The sequence below is a fragment of the Anas acuta genome, chromosome 1, assembly GCF_963932015.1.
Source record: "Anas acuta chromosome 1, bAnaAcu1.1, whole genome shotgun sequence".
Taxonomy (NCBI): domain Eukaryota; kingdom Metazoa; phylum Chordata; class Aves; order Anseriformes; family Anatidae; genus Anas; species Anas acuta.
Window position 1 is genome coordinate 56,121,092 of NC_088979.1, and position 18,576 is coordinate 56,139,667.

The 18,576-nt window shown below is 35.6% G+C and overlaps 1 protein-coding gene across 10 annotated transcripts in view; it reads right to left on the minus strand.

The window, feature by feature from the left end:
- Positions 1-68: 68 nt before the first annotated feature.
- FGF14 (fibroblast growth factor 14) overlaps positions 69-18,576 on the minus strand; it is a 416,126-nt gene continuing 397,618 nt past the window's right edge. For 9 of the 10 annotated variants that reach the window (XM_068677856.1, XM_068677830.1, XM_068677905.1 and 6 more), the window contains 2 exons: positions 9,278-9,476; positions 69-6,762 (listed from right to left, as the gene is read on the minus strand). In XM_068677856.1, the coding sequence (XP_068533957.1) occupies positions 6,626-6,762; positions 9,278-9,476 (336 nt within the window). In that variant the 3' untranslated portion in view covers positions 69-6,625. The remainder of the gene's footprint in view (positions 6,763-9,277; positions 9,477-18,576) is intronic. The other variant, XR_011095178.1, reaches the window with a different exon arrangement.

Genomic DNA, 18,576 nt, shown 5'->3' on the forward strand with positions numbered 1-18,576 from the left:
TTCACATTGAGTTATGAACGATGCACAACTATTGGGACTTCCCTAACTTATTTACATATGAGTCTCTCTTTTTTTTTTTTTTTTTGTTTTAATACATGTAGATTTGGCAGCCCTTTAATTCCTTAGAGCAAAAAAATACATACATTTTAGTTTCAAAAGTGTTTACATTTTGTGAAGTCATGACTGAGCAAGAAATTGCTTAAATGTTTTGAGAATACTTACTTTTAATATCAAACTAACATTGTGGTTTAGGTGCCAAGGTTCTGATTTTTGAAGAGGTACATGACTCAGAAATAAGGGAACTATAATATCATTTGTAAAAGGTATTTCCATTATTCATCTAGAAATCTGTTTTCTTTTAGAAAGGACAATTTTGAAATAGGAAAATACAATGGTACAGAACGTATAATAAAATGCAAAAAAATTGAATGAATGTATTTAGTCACTTTCATTATTCCCCCTTCACATGTAACTTTATCTTTCCCATTTTTTTTCCTTAACCTGAATTCTTTTTTTCTAAAAGTGAAGCTTGTGAAACCTATGTTCTCAGGGAGGCATAGTAAAATCACCAAATAACCATGCATAACTTATATAGGAGTTATGCACATAAATAACAAGACATGTATCCCAAAGCTGCTAACTGCTCTCTTTTTAGATTACCAAAATATCAGGCAGAGTTCTAAAATGTATTGATACAGGATTAAGAAACTTCAAAGTAAAATTCATCTTGAAATAATTATTTATATTTTATACTTATAACCCTTAAACTGTGTACAGATTAATAGAAATATTTTCTTAAATTCTAACATATATTCATTTCATCAGCCCTGGTATCTGGATAGCACAGATTGTTGAGTTTGTTTGTATTTATGAATACTGCTGACAATCCTCTTATAATTGGTGTTTTTTCACGTATACATTTTTCTGCTGAGTCAGAGAGCAAACAATGAAAAATACAATGTTGTATTTGATTTCCTTCTGTTTGTATTTAGTATTGTAATAACAGAAATATTCTGTGATTCTGTGATAATAAAAACGCTTTCTAGATTCATTGCATGCTTTTGTCTTGTTTACTGGTATGACAAACATAGATCAGCCTTGGAATTCCAGGTACTCATGTCCATAAAAAAAAAAAAAAAGGCTTCTGTAGAGGGTTACAATGTCCCATTTGATGTATTTTACTTTGTAGTTTGCTTTCATTTAAAATTTATATACTTAGTGTAAGATTATTCTGGTTTGTTTGTTTGTTTGTTGGTTGTTGTTTTGAATCAAAGTCAACATTTTGGCTGTTGAGTGGATTACATGGCCACAGAATTTCAAAAGTGTTATCCACATTTTTTGTTAAGGTATATATGGGAAAACATTAGAATATTCTAAGACAATTATTGTCAGTGGCTGATTAAAATGTAAATTATCAAATCAAATGGTGCTATCACTATAAACCTTAAAATATTTTCTAAGACTGCTAAAATATAATGAATACATATTTTCCTTTCAAATTTTTATTCTGTTTCTTATTATGTTGTTTGAACATTCCTCCCACCCCCTTCATGCTGAGGTAACTGGTGATAGGACTCCCAGCAGTTCTGTTTTGTGGCTCATTTCCTCACTGGAAAAATGAGAACGGAAGAAATAAGATCATTATTCTGCATATGTGAAAATAATAGCTGTATTAATAAATTGTGATTTTTAACACCTCATTCCCTGTGACAGGAGTTCCAGATACATAAACAGTAAAAGAGGGAAAAGTCGCGAGGAACTGAAACATACTGGCTGATTCTTTCTATGTGGCAGATGTAAAAACTTGCTTCCAAGGCCAGTGGCAAAAGGTGTTTGTAGGTGGTGAAAACAAATTGGGTAAATGGGGAGTTCATTATGGATAGATTGATAAAGCTTATAAACAATGATACTGTACCCTTGCTTTGTTCTGATAGAAAGAACACAATCCAGAAGTGTGCAGAACGGTTCTACAGAAGACTTTCGGGAGTATGCCTTTTGTATATAGCATCTGTAAAATCATCTGTAAAACAGCTGTGGATTGATTTGCTTGTGTAAATTATGAACCTCCTCATGATCCTTTTTTTTACTCGCCATACACTCTTACAGAAACACATACAAGAACGTTTAATCCTGTACCTGCTTTGATATTTCTGATGCACTGTCCTTGTTTCTTGACAGAAAGACGTCTTTGTAGCTAAATGATACTGTGATGAAAAAAAAAAATAAATCTAAATTGAGTATTTTTGTCACTAGGTAATAGAACAAAGATTTTATTACAGCTTTAAAAATAAATCATAGCATTTGCATTAGTCACAAAAGAAATCACACACAAAAACTGTTATTATGCATTTTAAAATGCATTGCACAGTATATGAGTTTATCAAAAGGGGCATTTAAAAGAAAGATAACCTCCTTACTTTGTCTAATTTCACTCGCATTCCCATCTGAATGGAGCTGAATAATTTCTTATTTATACCAATAAAGAGATGGATCAGCAAGATACACTTTTAATGTGTGGACCAAACTTCCTCCTTTCACACCTCATCACTTACAGTGTTTCTAAACCAAGAGAAAAAGTTCAGAAAAGGCCAGAGTTTTTAAGTGTTGTTTCAGGCATATACCACAGTCAAAGTGAATTGCTTTATATTTGTATCTGGGGGTGGTTTATTAAGGACCAACCTAACTCCACACACATTAAAGTTTATGAAAATGACATTACATTAAAAATATGATTTGAATGTGGTTAAAAAACCTATCATATGAAGCAAAAGCTGTGTTATGTCAACTGCAAAGAATTTAAAAACTATAGACACTTTTTTATAGGCTCTATAATATCTTTTAAGGATGCTTGTATATTTATAAAATATTTGAAGTATAACAGAACAGTGCTTTGTTGAAGTGGTTCATATCTACTTAAAACTGGATTTGTAAAATTGTGCAGGTGTGACTGATTTTGCCAAATAAAACCGTAGTTGAAATGCAGATTTAAAGAAAAATATATAAAGAGATGCCTATGTGCAGCATTAACATTTATGTGCATTATGAAATGGTATGATGAAGTTAGATTGCTGTGCAAACAGTCTCTGTGAGGTTAGATAAAACCCAAAAGAAAAAAATACAAAGCAAGCATGCAAAATCTGCAAATTCACAGACAGGTGGACATGTAAGTACAAAACGCTCAATCTGTAAATACAAATTGATTCCATCAGGTTTACTATACAGTATGTTAGTAGTAACAGACAGTTGGAAACAGCTTTCACTTAACAGCAAAATTAATTTTGGAGGGAACAAAATGGTGAAGTATCATCCTAGAGAACAGCAAGAGAGGTATTATATTAAGGAGCTAAAATTTTCTTTGGCATGGTGAAAGGGGAGAATTGAGTTTGCCAGCCTATTTATATGAAGTTTCACCAAACTGTGGCCAGCACAACAATGTTTTGCACAGTCTACTTCTTACATAAACTTTCTGGATGTTTTTCGGTATGCCTTCATATAAATGTTTTATTCATCATGTTGAATCTGTGTATACAACAAATAATATTAAACACAAACTGTACAATGCAGACAAACTCTTTGCATGTATGTTTGTAAATTCAGTAATACAGACCAACTCTGTGATACACACAACCTACTACATGCGGTTAATCCTTGACATCCTTCTCCCATGCAATGGATGAGACGAGACAAAATTAAATGGAGGAAACAAAGCACAAAGACACCTTTTCTAATGTTTAAACAGACTAGAAAAAAAAAAAAAAAAAAAAAGAAATAAAAATAGGATATCTATTCATTGGATTAAACACACAAGAATTTAGACTGTAGAAACAAAAATAGAAATTAAAAATACTATGGTGCATTTCCAGAATGTATTAACTGCTTACAGAAATTAAACCTGTCCTTAATTGTAGCCCCCCCCAAACTGGTTCTCAGATTATAATTACCTGGGATCAAAAGTTTAATGTTAAAAAACATACTTAGGTAGCATCAGGCTATGAACCAGAAGCTCCTTGCACAACTTAGCCAGTTCTCCAGTTCTGTCTATGCCCAGATTCTTACACTTGCAAGAGTCAAAAGACAGCTGGATTGGGACATGAACACATGTATTCCCTCCTCATGTGCTCTCAAAATATTAGGCGAGAGAGAGAAAGAGAATATAGCCTTCAGCTGTATTAGGTTACTCAAAATAATTGTGAATTGCTTCTCCTTGGAGACCCAGCAGGTAGGAAAGCATCAAGACTGCTGCCTCCCATGGGTCCTCCTGATGCAAAGCAAGCCACCAACTCATCGTGTGAGTTGCTTTGGTTTTGTTCTGTTTCCTCAGGGATGGTGCACAAATCCCACTGGACTGGGTGGGATGAGAAGGGTGCACCGAAGTTTTTATCAAAATGTTGTTTCCCCCCACACACACACATTTAGTGCTAGCAGGCAAGGGCACAGTCTAAGTTAAAGTTTTGTTGCATTTTTATCACAGTATTAAATTAGCTTTGTATTATTTTGTTTTCTTTGTACATGGTCAAGCATGGCTTCATGCTTGACTCATTCCCTCCCTGGAAAGACCCAACATCAAGTGTTCACTTGCTGTTCTCATATTACATATATAAACAAGGAAGTCTGGCCTACCAAAAAGGAAATCATAATTTAGCAGCTTTATAGTAGCTTCCTTGAACAGTGCACTAAATGTTGCATATAAAAACAGAACACATTTGAAAATTAGCATGAAAAGTTCATTTAGACTGAATCAGTTATTCAGCTGAGCAGATAGGAAGTTTGAAATAACCAGTGGTCTCTGTTAGGGACACTTCAGCACAAAGACATGATAAAATAAACTGCAAGAAATACAATAGTAAAAAAGGAATGGATGATTTCCTTTTTTTTTTCTTTTTTTTTTTTTCTTTTTCTTTTTTTTTTTCTTTTTCTTTTTCTTTAAATATCAAGATAACAGCAAGAGGCCAAGAGAGTGTTGTCACACAGTTTTCCAGACTGAGGTACAGTTTGGTCCTTGTTGCCCTTTCTGAGAAACAAATACCTTAGTAAGCATACAGAGATTATCCACATTCTTAGTTTCTGAAAGCATGTGACTTAAGTATGTAACACTTCAGTGGCATCTCTGTGGTATTGTCTAATTCTTTTTTCCCCCTAACATCATTTTCATTGTTCAGAAGTGACAAACTCAAAGTGGTGATAGTGTTTCTCATAGTATGATCCAAGGCTTCAATTTTGTAATGTTTTTGATTTCTTCTAGGTTCATGTAGGAGAAAGTACAGTAGACAGAGATCAAGGCAAGGCACCTTCAATCTAGCAATTTGGTGGGCATATTATCCTAGGAAGCTGGGTAGAGGTACGTACTGGGATATCAGTGAGATACATAGGACTGGACTTTGCATGCTTAGCTAAAAATAAAAATAAAGTTTTGTAATATGTCCAGTTTTAAAACTTTTTATTTTAAAACACCAGAAATATTAAACTATAATTTTTAACTACCCTTTGCATTGGTGCTGCAAAAAGAACACACAACATCCTTGCCCATGCTTTGCTAAGTAGGTGTGGAAATCAGCCAAAAATAACAATGGCATTAAGTTCTGTTCCTTAAAAACAGGAAAGGATTATATTTGAAATGGATTTAGGTAGCGCAATTCTGGTTAATCTTAACTTCTTTTGTTTACTGGTGGTGGTTGTTTTTCAAACAATGAAGATTTAGTAGATGAAAAATGAGCCTTAATTCAGGCCTACAAGGCCTACAAAATTCTTTGGACCCACTTTCCCAAAAATGAGTGGGTCTTGCTCGCTGGGCAAGGCAAATGTTACCATTACCAGTAAGCCTGTGATATGTATAAAACACACACACACAAAGAAACTATAGGGGGATGCCAAACACGCGTTTCAGAAAACTTCTTGTTGGTTGTGTTTGACACTCTTCCCTCCACTATAATGCCACCTCAGAAGCACAGTATCTGTTACTAAAGAGTATTCACATTGATCAACATTGTAAGCCAGAGACAACGATCCTATTCTTTATAGATATAATTTGTAATAATAGATTTTTGAAGGCTTCCTGATTCCCTGATTGCTTTCAAAACTAAGCCACCGGCAACACTTAAGTTATAGAGAAACACAATCCCTGCAAAAGGTCACAGACAGTGGAGCGAGCAGCCTTATAAAAAAGGGAAGAAGAGAAATCCATAATAGCACAGGTTTACAGCATCTACCTAGAAATTACTTGATTATTTGTGTGCTACAAAATAGAACTTAAACACATGGATTTTGCTGAAACTGGACTCAAAAAGGGATTATGGGTAATTGTCAGCAGGCAAGGTATCAAGTGTACTTGTGAAGTATGTCATTCACATGAAGTGTCACAGTCACAGAAAAGATATTAAAAAGGCATTCCAATATCTGGTAGGGCATTCCATGGTCTGAGTTTAGCTGGTTCATCCAGGTGTCTTCTTGTTGTGGGGGGAGCTACATGTTGAGATTTATCCGCTTGCGACAACTCAGTTCAGAAACAGCAACGCGCAAGTACTTGCTGCGAGCTGATCCACAGACACTGCAGAGGGGAAGTCCGGCAAGGATAAATTGCTCAACTGCACTCGGGACTCAGTCAGTCACAACACCTGTGAGGATCTGGCTATGTCGTCTTACTCTTGTTAACTGGTTTGCCGCCATTCATTATTGCAGATGCACTTGTGCTTTTACTTGGAGTTACCCCAGCCTTTGGCACTGTTTCTCCAATATCATGCAAAGATGGTTCTCGATACATGGCAACTGAGGGGAGGAAAGAAAAAAAAAAAAAAAGAGAAACGTTCTTAAGGATGTATCTCATTTAAGAACATAACTCAAATAAGATCAATTATCTACAATAACTAATATTTTAATATACACCACGTTTCTTTTGCGTGCAAGGGAAATTATTTACTTTGACAAAGGCTTGTTTTGCATGAGTGTTATCTTTGCTTGACCCTCCACATTTCTCACTTCTACCATGTCTGTGTTAAAAATGGTAGGAAATTGTATGCTTGCCTGTTAAAAGTAAACTATAGAAGCCTCAGAAATTAAAAACTACCATTATGTCTTTGCATGAGACAGGCATATATTTTTATATACACACATATCTACAACCCTTAAATAAATATTCTATGAGTTTTTAGAAGTAAAATGTTATGAGTTGTCTAGACTTAAATGTCCTTTTTCAGACCTACATAGCAAGACTAGGCTTGGGTACAGTTGTACTAAATTATTTGTACATCTGGCTCCCAAGTCTGAGGACCTTGGCCATAATCTTTTGAGGTCTGCACTGAAGAAGTGTCCAGGTGTATTCTGCAGAGTCCACATGAAGTTTGGGGGTTTTCTTCCTTACCAAAACCATATGCAGGATCCATTTATCTTCACTGAACAAAGTGTAGAAAACTCCAAATTAACTATTAACAGAATTAAAACTTTGCCTCTGGGCTTCAGTCCCTATCTAACCACTTCAAATCCTTTGAGAAAAATACATGTGTTCAATTACACAGTTTCGGCATTAAGCTGCCTTAATGATTAATGCTCTTGGATCATTCAATTTATTTTTCCATGTCAGTGAATCAGGTAATATTTCCACTTATGCCTAAGTTCAGTAGTATTTATTTATAATATACCAGAGCAGTGTTAAAAGACATATCAAAGCAGTCAAAAGAATTAATCATCACACTATGATTTGGGTGTGCTGCTATAGAGAGCACAATTCATTCCTTGGCTAATTAGAGTAGGAGGCAGGAGCATCAAAGTACAAGCCTTAATGTTCGGTGGTGTGGGGTTTCATAATAAATATGAAATTTGATAACTAATCAAATACTTGTTCTAACATTTCCAGTACCATAATCTAAATCATTTTATGGCTTCTGAAAGTCTGAAATTAAATGTTTTCTCTAGAGTACATAAGCCTGGATATGATTGTCTTCAGGGTGAGCCCCCACAGCTGTGTTTAGGACACTTTTCTGGTTAAGTAAAGAGCTTGATGAAGTAACATTATGACCTACAAAAAATATTAAGTCAAATAACATGAAATGAAACTATAAAGTAAGGAATAACATAGAAGAGCCGTAATATTTAATAACTGTCATGGGCAATGTAATATATATATATATTATTTTTTCTATGCCTTGCCTGGGGTATTTTGGGAGCATCTAACCATCCAAACATTTACAAAAAAAAGTGTTTTGTTTTTTTTTTTCCTAATCTATATGCATGGATGTTACTTTTAAAAATGCACTGGGATCTCCCCCTACAGTTCTTATAATTTACACAGGTTGACTTATAAAATGTTAGTAGAATAGAAAGCTTATGGAAATGCATAAAACTTGCAAAACAAGGGAAGCACAAAGGCATCAGCCTGAGTTCAAAGACAAGTTTAAAACATAGGATTGTTCAGAGTTTCATCATAAAGAATCTAAAACATTTAACAAACTGATCCATTAATCAAAACTTTCAGTTAAAATGTTAAAAGAAAGAAATGAGACTGCTAAATAAAGCATCACTTTTGTGTGTTTTAAGATGTTAAGTAATGAAATAATTTTCAGAATGACTGAGGCTGTGTGTAGCAATGATCTTAGTGAAATTTGAAGTGCTGCCAGGACAGGATACAAAAAGCAAAAGGGGTAAGAAAAGGCCTGCAGAATAAATAGAAATGATCATAAGTTCTGTTTCCAAGATATAAGTGAATAAGTTTTCCAAGGAACGTGTGACACCATTTTAGTGTGTAAGGTCAGTAAGACTTATTTGCTTCTACCTTTGTTTAATAACCAACTTACACAAGTTATGTGCATTACATCAACTGGTTAAGTAATATGGTATGATTTATTTTATAAACAGACCTTTGTGTTTTGTATTAGAAGGTTTTTACCTTGAAATACTGACATTTCATCCATTCCAGTTATAACTCCCAACTATCCTACAATATCCATTAATTCATTCTGATTAATGAAAAAAGTATTATCTCACTGCAAGACTCACAAGAATCTTTGCTGCTAGCAAGAGAATATTTTAAAGGCAGCACAAAGCACTTCCACAAAAGATTTCTTTTCTTGCAAAATCACCTCTTAATCCCTTGAAAGAATGGTTTTAGACCTGTCCTTTCTAGCATCAGTATGCCGAAGCACAAATCTGCTCCATAAATCCTGGCAACTGTCAATTGGAGCGGCCCCTATATGTGGCACACACATTCACAAAAGGTATTTTAGAAACCACTCCCTCTTCTTTTCCTGGGATTTATAGGAAGATCTGCCAGTGATGGACTGAACCTCACCTTCCAATGGCTTGGGTAGAAAATGAGCTGCTGGTTTTGTTTTCTTTACTCTGTTTCCTTTCATGACCTGCCCCTCCTTGTTCAGCCCCAAGAACCAGGCCCTTCCGGACTCCTGTTGTCTGTAGAGCATGGACGAGTAGATTACATAATAATTTTCAAAAACAGACTCCTTGAACTTGCACTCCGGTGTAAAAAGTTCCTGTGGGAGGAAAAGAATGTTAAATGATATCTCTGAAGTGCTGTTTCTGTTTTGTTAACTCATGAACACCTCTTGATTAGTTTAATATAAGACTTATAATAAGGTTCTGTTTTGAGACCAGAAGATTTGTTTTCCTCTAGATGACCTCAAGGTGAAGTTATTTTGCCTCTCGTGGATGCCTCTCTTTCCCTGTTTGTGCAACAGGGATAGTATATCTTCAAATACAGAGGAAGCAGCACAAACATAAAAACACTATTTAAAATATAGGCATAATTATTTCTTGCTTTTCTGCAAGGATATCCTTGTTTATCTTGATTGAGAAAGTCTGTGCTAAAATAACATTGATGAGAAAACAATTGTTCAGTTTTAGCTTACTTGGCAGGTGTAATAAATGCTATAAACTCCCTCTATGGTTTACAACAACTAATATTTAATGCTTAAAAATCGCTGTTACCAACATATTATAAAATGCATCATTTCCTAGAGCAGGCCTTGAGGCCTGTAACACTGCAGGACAATACTGTGTTCATGTACAGATTTCTGTACCAAAAAATGTAATTCCTATTGACATCCTCAGTGTTCATCGCAATATTTCTAGTGTTTCCACAAGTCACATTCAGTAACAGAGCAGTTGTTCTGAACTCTTTATTAAGGTTAACCTAAGCACTAACTTCTGGAGCCCAGTAGCCATATTCTTTTAACTTTAAATAAAACAAGTAGTAAAACAATAGTAAAATAAAGAATGTAAACATATATTGGGACAGTTTACCAAGGTCCTTAGGGGAAAGAAAAAAAAAAGAAAAAAGAAAAAAGAAAAAAAAAGAAAGTTAATAAACAAAATTACATATTTTAATGTACCATTAAATTTCATTTACACTTTTTATCATGAGAAAATGGGATTCTGTGTGAACGTAGACTGATTTTCTTTGGTCCTGTCTGTTGAAGGCTTTGGACTGGATGATAATCCCATCGTAAAAGGAGAAGGTGGAAGTAGGAGAGTGGAAGATGGCTTGCTAAGCCTCCAGAGCACAAAGTTCTTAGCCGTAAATCCTCCTTTTTTTTTGTTTGTTTTATTCTTGTTTTTATTTATTTATATTACTTTCAGTTATCTTTCCTAAGAAATAAAATTCTGGAAATATAATATATATTCTCTTCTCCATCACAGTATCTTTTCTTTCTTTCTCTACTTCTCTCTTTCTGCTACTGGCTCCTTGCAATACTCATTTAACACTATTAATATAAATTATATAAATTAATTTTGCACCACCACTTCTTTACCACCTATGTGTACAGATGTATGTATGTACATATGCAGAAATGCAAATACAATCTGTACTAGAGGCACCCAAAACCCATGAGAGGAAATTTCCTCACAGCAGTTTCTCCTTTGCCACGTTTGTTGTTTTTTTTTTTTTTTTTTTTCTCCCCCTGTTCCAAGGCAGCTGCTGGTTGTGCTACTCTCCTTTCCCCTCTGCTGATTTCAAATCATGGTAGGGCTCAAGGAGACTCAAAACCAGCAGGTTGGGTGACATGCTAGAGGGAATACCTGCTACAACCTAGGACAGGCATTTACATGCAAGTCATGTTCCTCAGCTGTTGAAACGGCAGATGCTAATCAGGAATTGACTACACAGATCTCCTCATTACCTGCTTCGCTGCAAAAGCTACCCCCTGTGCTCCCCACTACATTTTATTTCCTTGTAAAAGCTCAATTACCATAAACACTACTTCTTAGCCAACAGTCACTTTTTGCTATAAACAAAAGCTATTTGTCCTCCTCTATTCCTCCTTACAGGTTGACTGCCTATGAATAGTATTTGTTTGTTTGTTTATTTATTTATTCCCCAAACAATATCCATTAGGACACTTAAACAAAATTCTGTGAAAACCATATCCCATGTTTGAATTAAGCCCAGTTCTTTGCTCAACTCCATTATTTAGCATGTACTGTAGTGTCTCTAGCACTGCACAGCATAGGAAACTTTGGGTATTTTACTTTACCAAATAATAATAATAAATAAGGATTGTATCAATACAGTTACTTATATACTCCTGGATTTAGCCTGATAGACTGGACAAACTGGCATCATTACTATTTCATAGTTATAAAAATCAAAGTAATAGTCTGATGATACTTTTTTATTATTATTATTTGAAGGAAGAACCAAAGCTGAATGTCAGTGTGACAGTGTTCTGCCCCAAATTATTGCAGCTAGTACTCCAGATGAACTGGTAGTACATCAGTTTTGGACAGGGTTTGCATTCATCCAGTCTATTAGGATGCAGTTATGCTTGGGATAAACTCTCAATCAAAAAGTCACTTAAATATATGCTAGATTAAAGCATGATGCTAATAGCTTCAGTGAAGTGGAAAGAGGGTATTCATGAGTGAAAATTAAGCACCTGATGATGACTATACTGAAATACAGCCACCAATTCCTCTGTGACTTTCAGAAGTGACTTCTGAAATGGGCTTTTCCTTTGGTTTGAATATTTCTGACTTCTAAAGCTTTGCCGTAGACACCATCTCAGGTGGCTGAAAAAGCTGCTAGCACACGTATTTTCTCCAGTAAAGCAGCCCTGGCACCTAAAATGATGCTTTTTGCATGTACCTAGGCCAAGTCTAGCTCTGTAGAGCTAAGCCTTAACCCAGTAGGAACTCTCAAAAAATGACTATCATGAGCTAACTGCACTCCCTTAGAAAAAAAATAAAAAAATCAACTAAGCCCACTTTATTTGAAGTCACTGTAAGAGGGAAAACAGTATGATTTTATAAGAAAAACTCAATGAGAACACTCCCCTAGGCTACCTGGCTATCTGTATTCAGACAGAAGGAATCTAAATCTGCATCCGAGTGACATGAATCATGTAGATCTTCCCTGCAAGAATAACTTTTTGGTTTTTGATCACAGGAAAATCTTTATATTTTGTATTACAAAATCAATGAATTGCAAAACCAGATATGACTTGCAAACAAGAACTTATGCTCAGGATTTATTTTCCAAGGTCAGTACTCAGATTTAACCTGTAGACTTACATAAAATGTGGTTTTCTTCTGTCAAAGCAACATTTGAAAAACAAAGTACACGCCAGCTGCCAATTTCCAAAACCCCAGGAGAGGGCTTTGGCTGTAAACTGCAATCAGTTACAGCTTCCTGGGTCCTATGGAAGTGAAAGATGTATTAAATTGGACCTTACTGGGAAGAATTGTCACTTGAATATTTTTGCTAGATTCCCATTAAACTTTTGCTTGGTGTGAGTCTTATTTGGAGATTATAATTCTCCTGGTAGCTGTAGAGTTAATAAGTATCATAACACATAGGTTGTGAGTTCCTCTTTTGCGATCAAAAAGTTATGCCACTGAGGAGACCTTAGTTTTGGGGCTCCCACCAGTGTTGCCAAAACTCCTCATTGTAGCATTACATCATGATAGCAGAGCCTTAGCTCACGGAGACATGTGCTGACATCAGCATCTGTTTTCATTTAAGAACAAAACACTTTTTTTATTTTTGTAAAGCCACTTTATCCACCTCTTAAACTTAGGAATGCTGGAAAAAAAGGAGCTCAGGTTACCCATGCTGTCGATAAAAAAACAGGGATTGCTGTGAGGCTATTCAGATGACCAGTGAGATGAATTCCCTGCCAAGTAATGCTTATACCTGTCAATTGCAGGGCACAGTTTGATGAGAGGTAGCTAGACCTCCATGCTAATCAAGAAGATGCCACACTAGCAAAGGGCTGTAGTTCAAAATCAAAGCTTTACTGTCCCCAGAATTGTTGAGTAAATAAAAATATTTGAATGAGTTATCAGTGTAACTTCCACTTGCCAGTCTTTCACTATTTCATCTGTTCAATTTAGCTAGCTTTAATACTGCAATAGTCATTTGTAGCTACTGTTTTTCACTAAAAACAAAACAAAACAAACAAAAAATCATATAGTTTTCTGTTACAGCACTCAGAAAGAATAATTATACAGCTCTGAACAAGACACCTGTGTTGTGAAGCATAACATTACAAAGTAAAAGCATGAGCTAGCCATATAACTTCTAGATATTGTTTAACAATTATATGAACTCCTCCTGCAATTTTAAACTATATCTGTATTCAGTAAGTCAACCAGTAATGAACTGTCAGGACTGTCCAAAATATAGCCTTTCACTGCACACCATGAGGGATAACATAAGGCCATGGCTCTCCCTCAGTTGTCGAAAGGCATGAAAGAAGCCCCATGGACAGCGCCTGCTAGAAAAGTTGCCTGCTGTCTGCTCATGAACCTTCAAACCTCTTTATATTTGTTCTATATATTGAAATATAGCAAATTAGGGTATCATTCGAGTTACAGCTCACAGAAATGATATACCTAGCAGTCAGCCTCTTGAATTGTAGCCAGCAGCACATAAGGAGGAAGTGGATTCCCCTGGAGATGGGCACAATGGGACCTGCTCATCCCACCAGGCAGCAAATGCGCTGCTGCAGGCTGAACGAGCTACTCTATGGTGCTAAGCAGAAAACACAACAGTAAGACGAACTCAAAGAAACTGCCAGGTGAGGAACAGCCAGTCTAATCAAGCACAGTAGAAAGACTTGATTACTGATCCATTTCAGAACTCAATACCAGTTTTAATCCTGTTTTAATCGTACTTATTATTTGCATTTAGAAGTCCAGGTGATGAAACAGGGCATCAATGCTTTAGAAGTACAGACCAAGCAGAGTCTGCCTGATGCAAACATGTTACCATTCAAATACAGAATGACAGAAGGTATAAGAAACAAAACACCCCAACAATGATCTCAGCATACTAGTAGCTGGTTATCAAACAGTTTTGCTAAAAATGATGACAAATGAGTTCTAAAGAGAGGCTGGAGAAAAGACAACACTAGTTCTGCAGATGCTTATGGGAAACTTCTGCAAGGTGAGAAAAGCAGCACAGAGTAAGCACAAAGGTATTTTGGGGGTGTTAGAGGCTAGTGACACAGGAACCAAAAGGAGGAAGCGACATTTTGATAGTGGATAATAAGGTTGGAAATGACTCATGAAGAAGGGCCTTAAAATTAAAGAGAAGCAGTCTGTGTTTAATGAGGAGAAGGCACTCAACAGAGAAGAGAAATACAGTTAAAATAATGAAGCTGGAAAATGAACTTTGTGGCAGGCTTCTGAACTGAAACAGCGGGGGTGGTACTGCATTTGTCAGTGCAGGAGGGGAGGACACTGGAGTAATTGAGGTGTGGAATGATGAGATCCTAGACAGAAGTTGCTGCATTGTAGAAGGGTAAAAGGCACTGTCATGCAACAAAAATCAGGAGATATGGAGGCTTCACCTGCTTAGGAGAACTGGAAAATACCTAAATCAATGTTTATCTTGACTTGTTGCACACTGAATTAGATTAGTTAGGTTGTTGTCTTGCAGAACGGTTATTTGACAAATGTTTATATAAAAGAATAAAAGGTCTACTCAAGACTTCCTATCCATAGCACTATTTTTTTTCCAATTCTTAAGCTGGCCAAAATGTTACCGTTCAAAATCATCTTGTCCAAGAGTTCCTCTTCAACTGGCAGAAAACTCAACAACATATGGTTAGATACTGTCTTGATAAAAGAGAAATTCATAAAGCTTTCCCTGTATATTCAGAAGACGTTGCTGATCTGTACCTAAAATCCCCTAATGGAGATTTAATTTTTAAACAGTAACAAGAAAAAGAAAAGTTGGCAAAATTTTCTATATGCAAACTGGCTGAGTAAGATACCAAGGAAGAGGAAGACTGCAGGAGACTAGCTGCCATACTATGAACTTTGCAGCAACATTACTAACAAAGCTTCAAAATAGAAAGCAGTAATAGCTGAACCTGCCAATCCTACAGGCACCCCATGAAAGCAGCAAATGCTCAGAATTTTGTGGACACATATTTCATGCTCTTAAGACAGAAATTTTTCTCAATATACTCTTAACAGTTGGAGAATACCAATATTGTCTTTTCAGAGTTATTTATTTTCTCTGGAAGACTCCTAATACAATTCCAAAATAAATAAGTAAAGAAACACAGGACTTGATATCGTACAGAAAAGAAACAGGAATGATCCTGCTGGTTAAAGAATCATTGAGAGTGCAGTCAGCATGCCAACATGTAAAAGCAAAACTTTTAGCTATAATTCTTGTCTCTCATCTTGGACCTTCTCAAAGACATGATGATGTGAATATTACTGCTTGTACAAAAACAAGCAAACAAACAAACAAACAAAAAGACATTCATGTGAAGGAAAGAAGAATTTGTGCATAAAAATTATGGAAAAACAGCTCCCACTTTTTATAAAATATTTTCAGGTTAAGGACTGATAAAACAATAACAATGAAAACCAACTTCTGACTAAATTTAGGCAAAAGGAAATGTGAATCAGTGCTCTTGCAAATATTAGCACTTAACTGGCATTCTAATTAGCAGTGATATGACCAGTAATATTAATAAAGTAGCAATTCTGTTATTCATGTACATTCATGAGATTCACAGTAAGTTCAAGAATAAAAGGCACGTAGCATGCACAAACTAGAAAAAAATATCTTGGACAGGTTTCTGTGTGTTTAAGATGGTGTGTTTAAGATGATTGATTGCAACCTGAATTTAGCTTCGTTTTCAGTCCAGATTGAAACAGAACATAAAACAGTTTGAATTACAAAAACTTCATTGTTTCATAAAAAAAGAAGTTGCTTTGCTTGCAACCAGCAGTGATGGTTGTATTAGAATATAATTGATCACAGGCAATAACGTCTTGTATGGACGGCGGTATGCATACTTATCACTTCCATAAACTTACTATTTGCAAGGTTAAACGTCAGATAAAAGTGTATTTTAAATAATAATTTGAAGAATGATGCCAAATACTTATAGGGGCTTGTACAACTCTTCTCTCTCTCTCCCCATCCACACACAATATTATATCACAACCAGTGCTGAGATATTTGTGTGCTTTTGATTGATACCTACACTTCAGAGTCATCAACTCAGCAGGACATGGATGGAATAGAACAAAATTCCCTTGATGTAACTATTTCTGATATGTTATTTAATGTTGTACAGTTTGACTGCAAAAGAGAACTAATGTTTTTGAAATGAAGCCCGTAATGCAGATCTGAATCATGACTCTCACATTAGAGTAAGTGAATCCAGGTTGTTTAAATTCAAAGATATGCAAAAGGAGGTTTGGGGTAAGAAGCCTGGAAAGTTACCTAATGTTTACAACTGTGTTTTTAACATTTACATGCCAAAACTAGAATACATTGAGAGAACTGATAAAAAAATGTTGCCTCACCTGAAAATTAAAAATTAAATTTAAAAATATTAGTGATAAACCAGATTTGTAAATATGGGTATAGAATGGGCTGTAGCCCACCCACAACCATCACACATTGTGGCATGTGGTCAAGTGTAACATCCTCCTTAATCTCCACAGCCATATAAACGGGGGTGATGTTATTTTTCTGCTTCAGTCTCACTCTGAAATTCCACAGAAATTTTTAGTTTCTGGCTTTAGTGCATCCTTGGCTTTAAAGGAAATGCAGCCAGAATCCTTGTAGCAGTGATATGATATATTCTTTCTTTCCCCCAGAGCATAATCTCTTCCCTACCTAATCCTCAGCACCTAGTTTCCCTTAAAATTTAAATTTGCAGCAAAAATCTGCTTTAAGGTTTCAGCTTAAACACCAGCTATAACTCTTCTCTGTATCAACACAGAAAGACATCTTTTATCTCCTGTACACACCTGTGATTAACGAAATCCAGTATCAGTAAGACAGGTACACACCCCAAGGCATGACTAGAAGAAATTGTGTGCATTGTAGGGAATATTTTCTTCTGCTACTGTTATGGGATGTTCCAGAGAAGAAAATGAGTAAACCAGCCAATCTTTCCAAGTCACTTCCACTCAGAACAGCCACAATTCATCAGCATGTAGACAGCATCAGGTTCTCAGCCGGAAAAGGCCAGTGCCAAGGGAAAAACGGGAAAGCACTAAATTAAGGCACTGAAAGGAAGGACTTAGCAAAAGAGCTGTAGAAACTAGCCACAGTGGGTGAGGGAAGAAATTCTCATCCATTGCCAATCAATCCACTGTTCAATCCACAGGTAAATAATGTAGGAGTAGCACAGACTGCTCTCAGATTTAGACTGAACCTTTCCAAGTGACAGTGGAATTTTTTGACACAATTTTATCCAGACATTTTTAGTCATCACTGTAGACAATCTTCTGTATTCAAAAAACCTCAAATAATATAAATCATTGTGAAAACATGCAAAATAGTTATTGAAATGACCAAGTACCAAAAAAAAAAAAAAAAAAACACCCAGAGGATAATTGTTTCTTACCAGTTATCATAAATGAAATTCTGCTCCCCTGCAATACACTGCAATGTTGGATAAAGAAAAATGATTCCAGTTTTTGTCACTGTGTGACTGGTATATTAGCATTAATTAGCTACTATTATGTAATGTCAAACAGGGCAGTATGTTTTCATACACACAGTGTTATATAGTGTTTGCAGACCTCGTTGAGTATAATAGTATATCTCCGTAACTATCTGCAAGTGCAAAAGTAAATACGAATAGATGGGAAAATTCTGAGGTATTCTGTAAGGTATACTTTAGACTCTTTCAGTTCTACATGTTCCTTCCAAAAGATGTGTGAATTTATGAAATTTTTAAATGGGTGTCATTTACAAGCTGAGGAGCTAGAAAAAGTCACAAGAACACTCCAGTTATAAGAAGTGTCCTACTTTAGTGTACTCTTCTCAATTTCTTTTTTTTTTTTTTTTCTTTTTTCTTCTTTACAGTTGTGAGCTTGTTTTTCTGTGTGCAGTCTTCTTTCTGTGATCTTTCAGTGCATGAATTAAACCACTTAAAGAATCAACTATTATAAAAGATAGGGACTGGAATGAATACAAGTTAACTTAGGTCAATCTATGTTGATATCTCTTCCTCAGCCTTTTGTTCTTTTATGCTGGATGTCCATAAGGATAATGTGAGAAACAAGACCGGTGAAATCTCAGATTGAGTTGCAAAACCATTTTGTAAGAAATGCATTCAATTCTCCGAGAAAATGCATTAGCTAAGT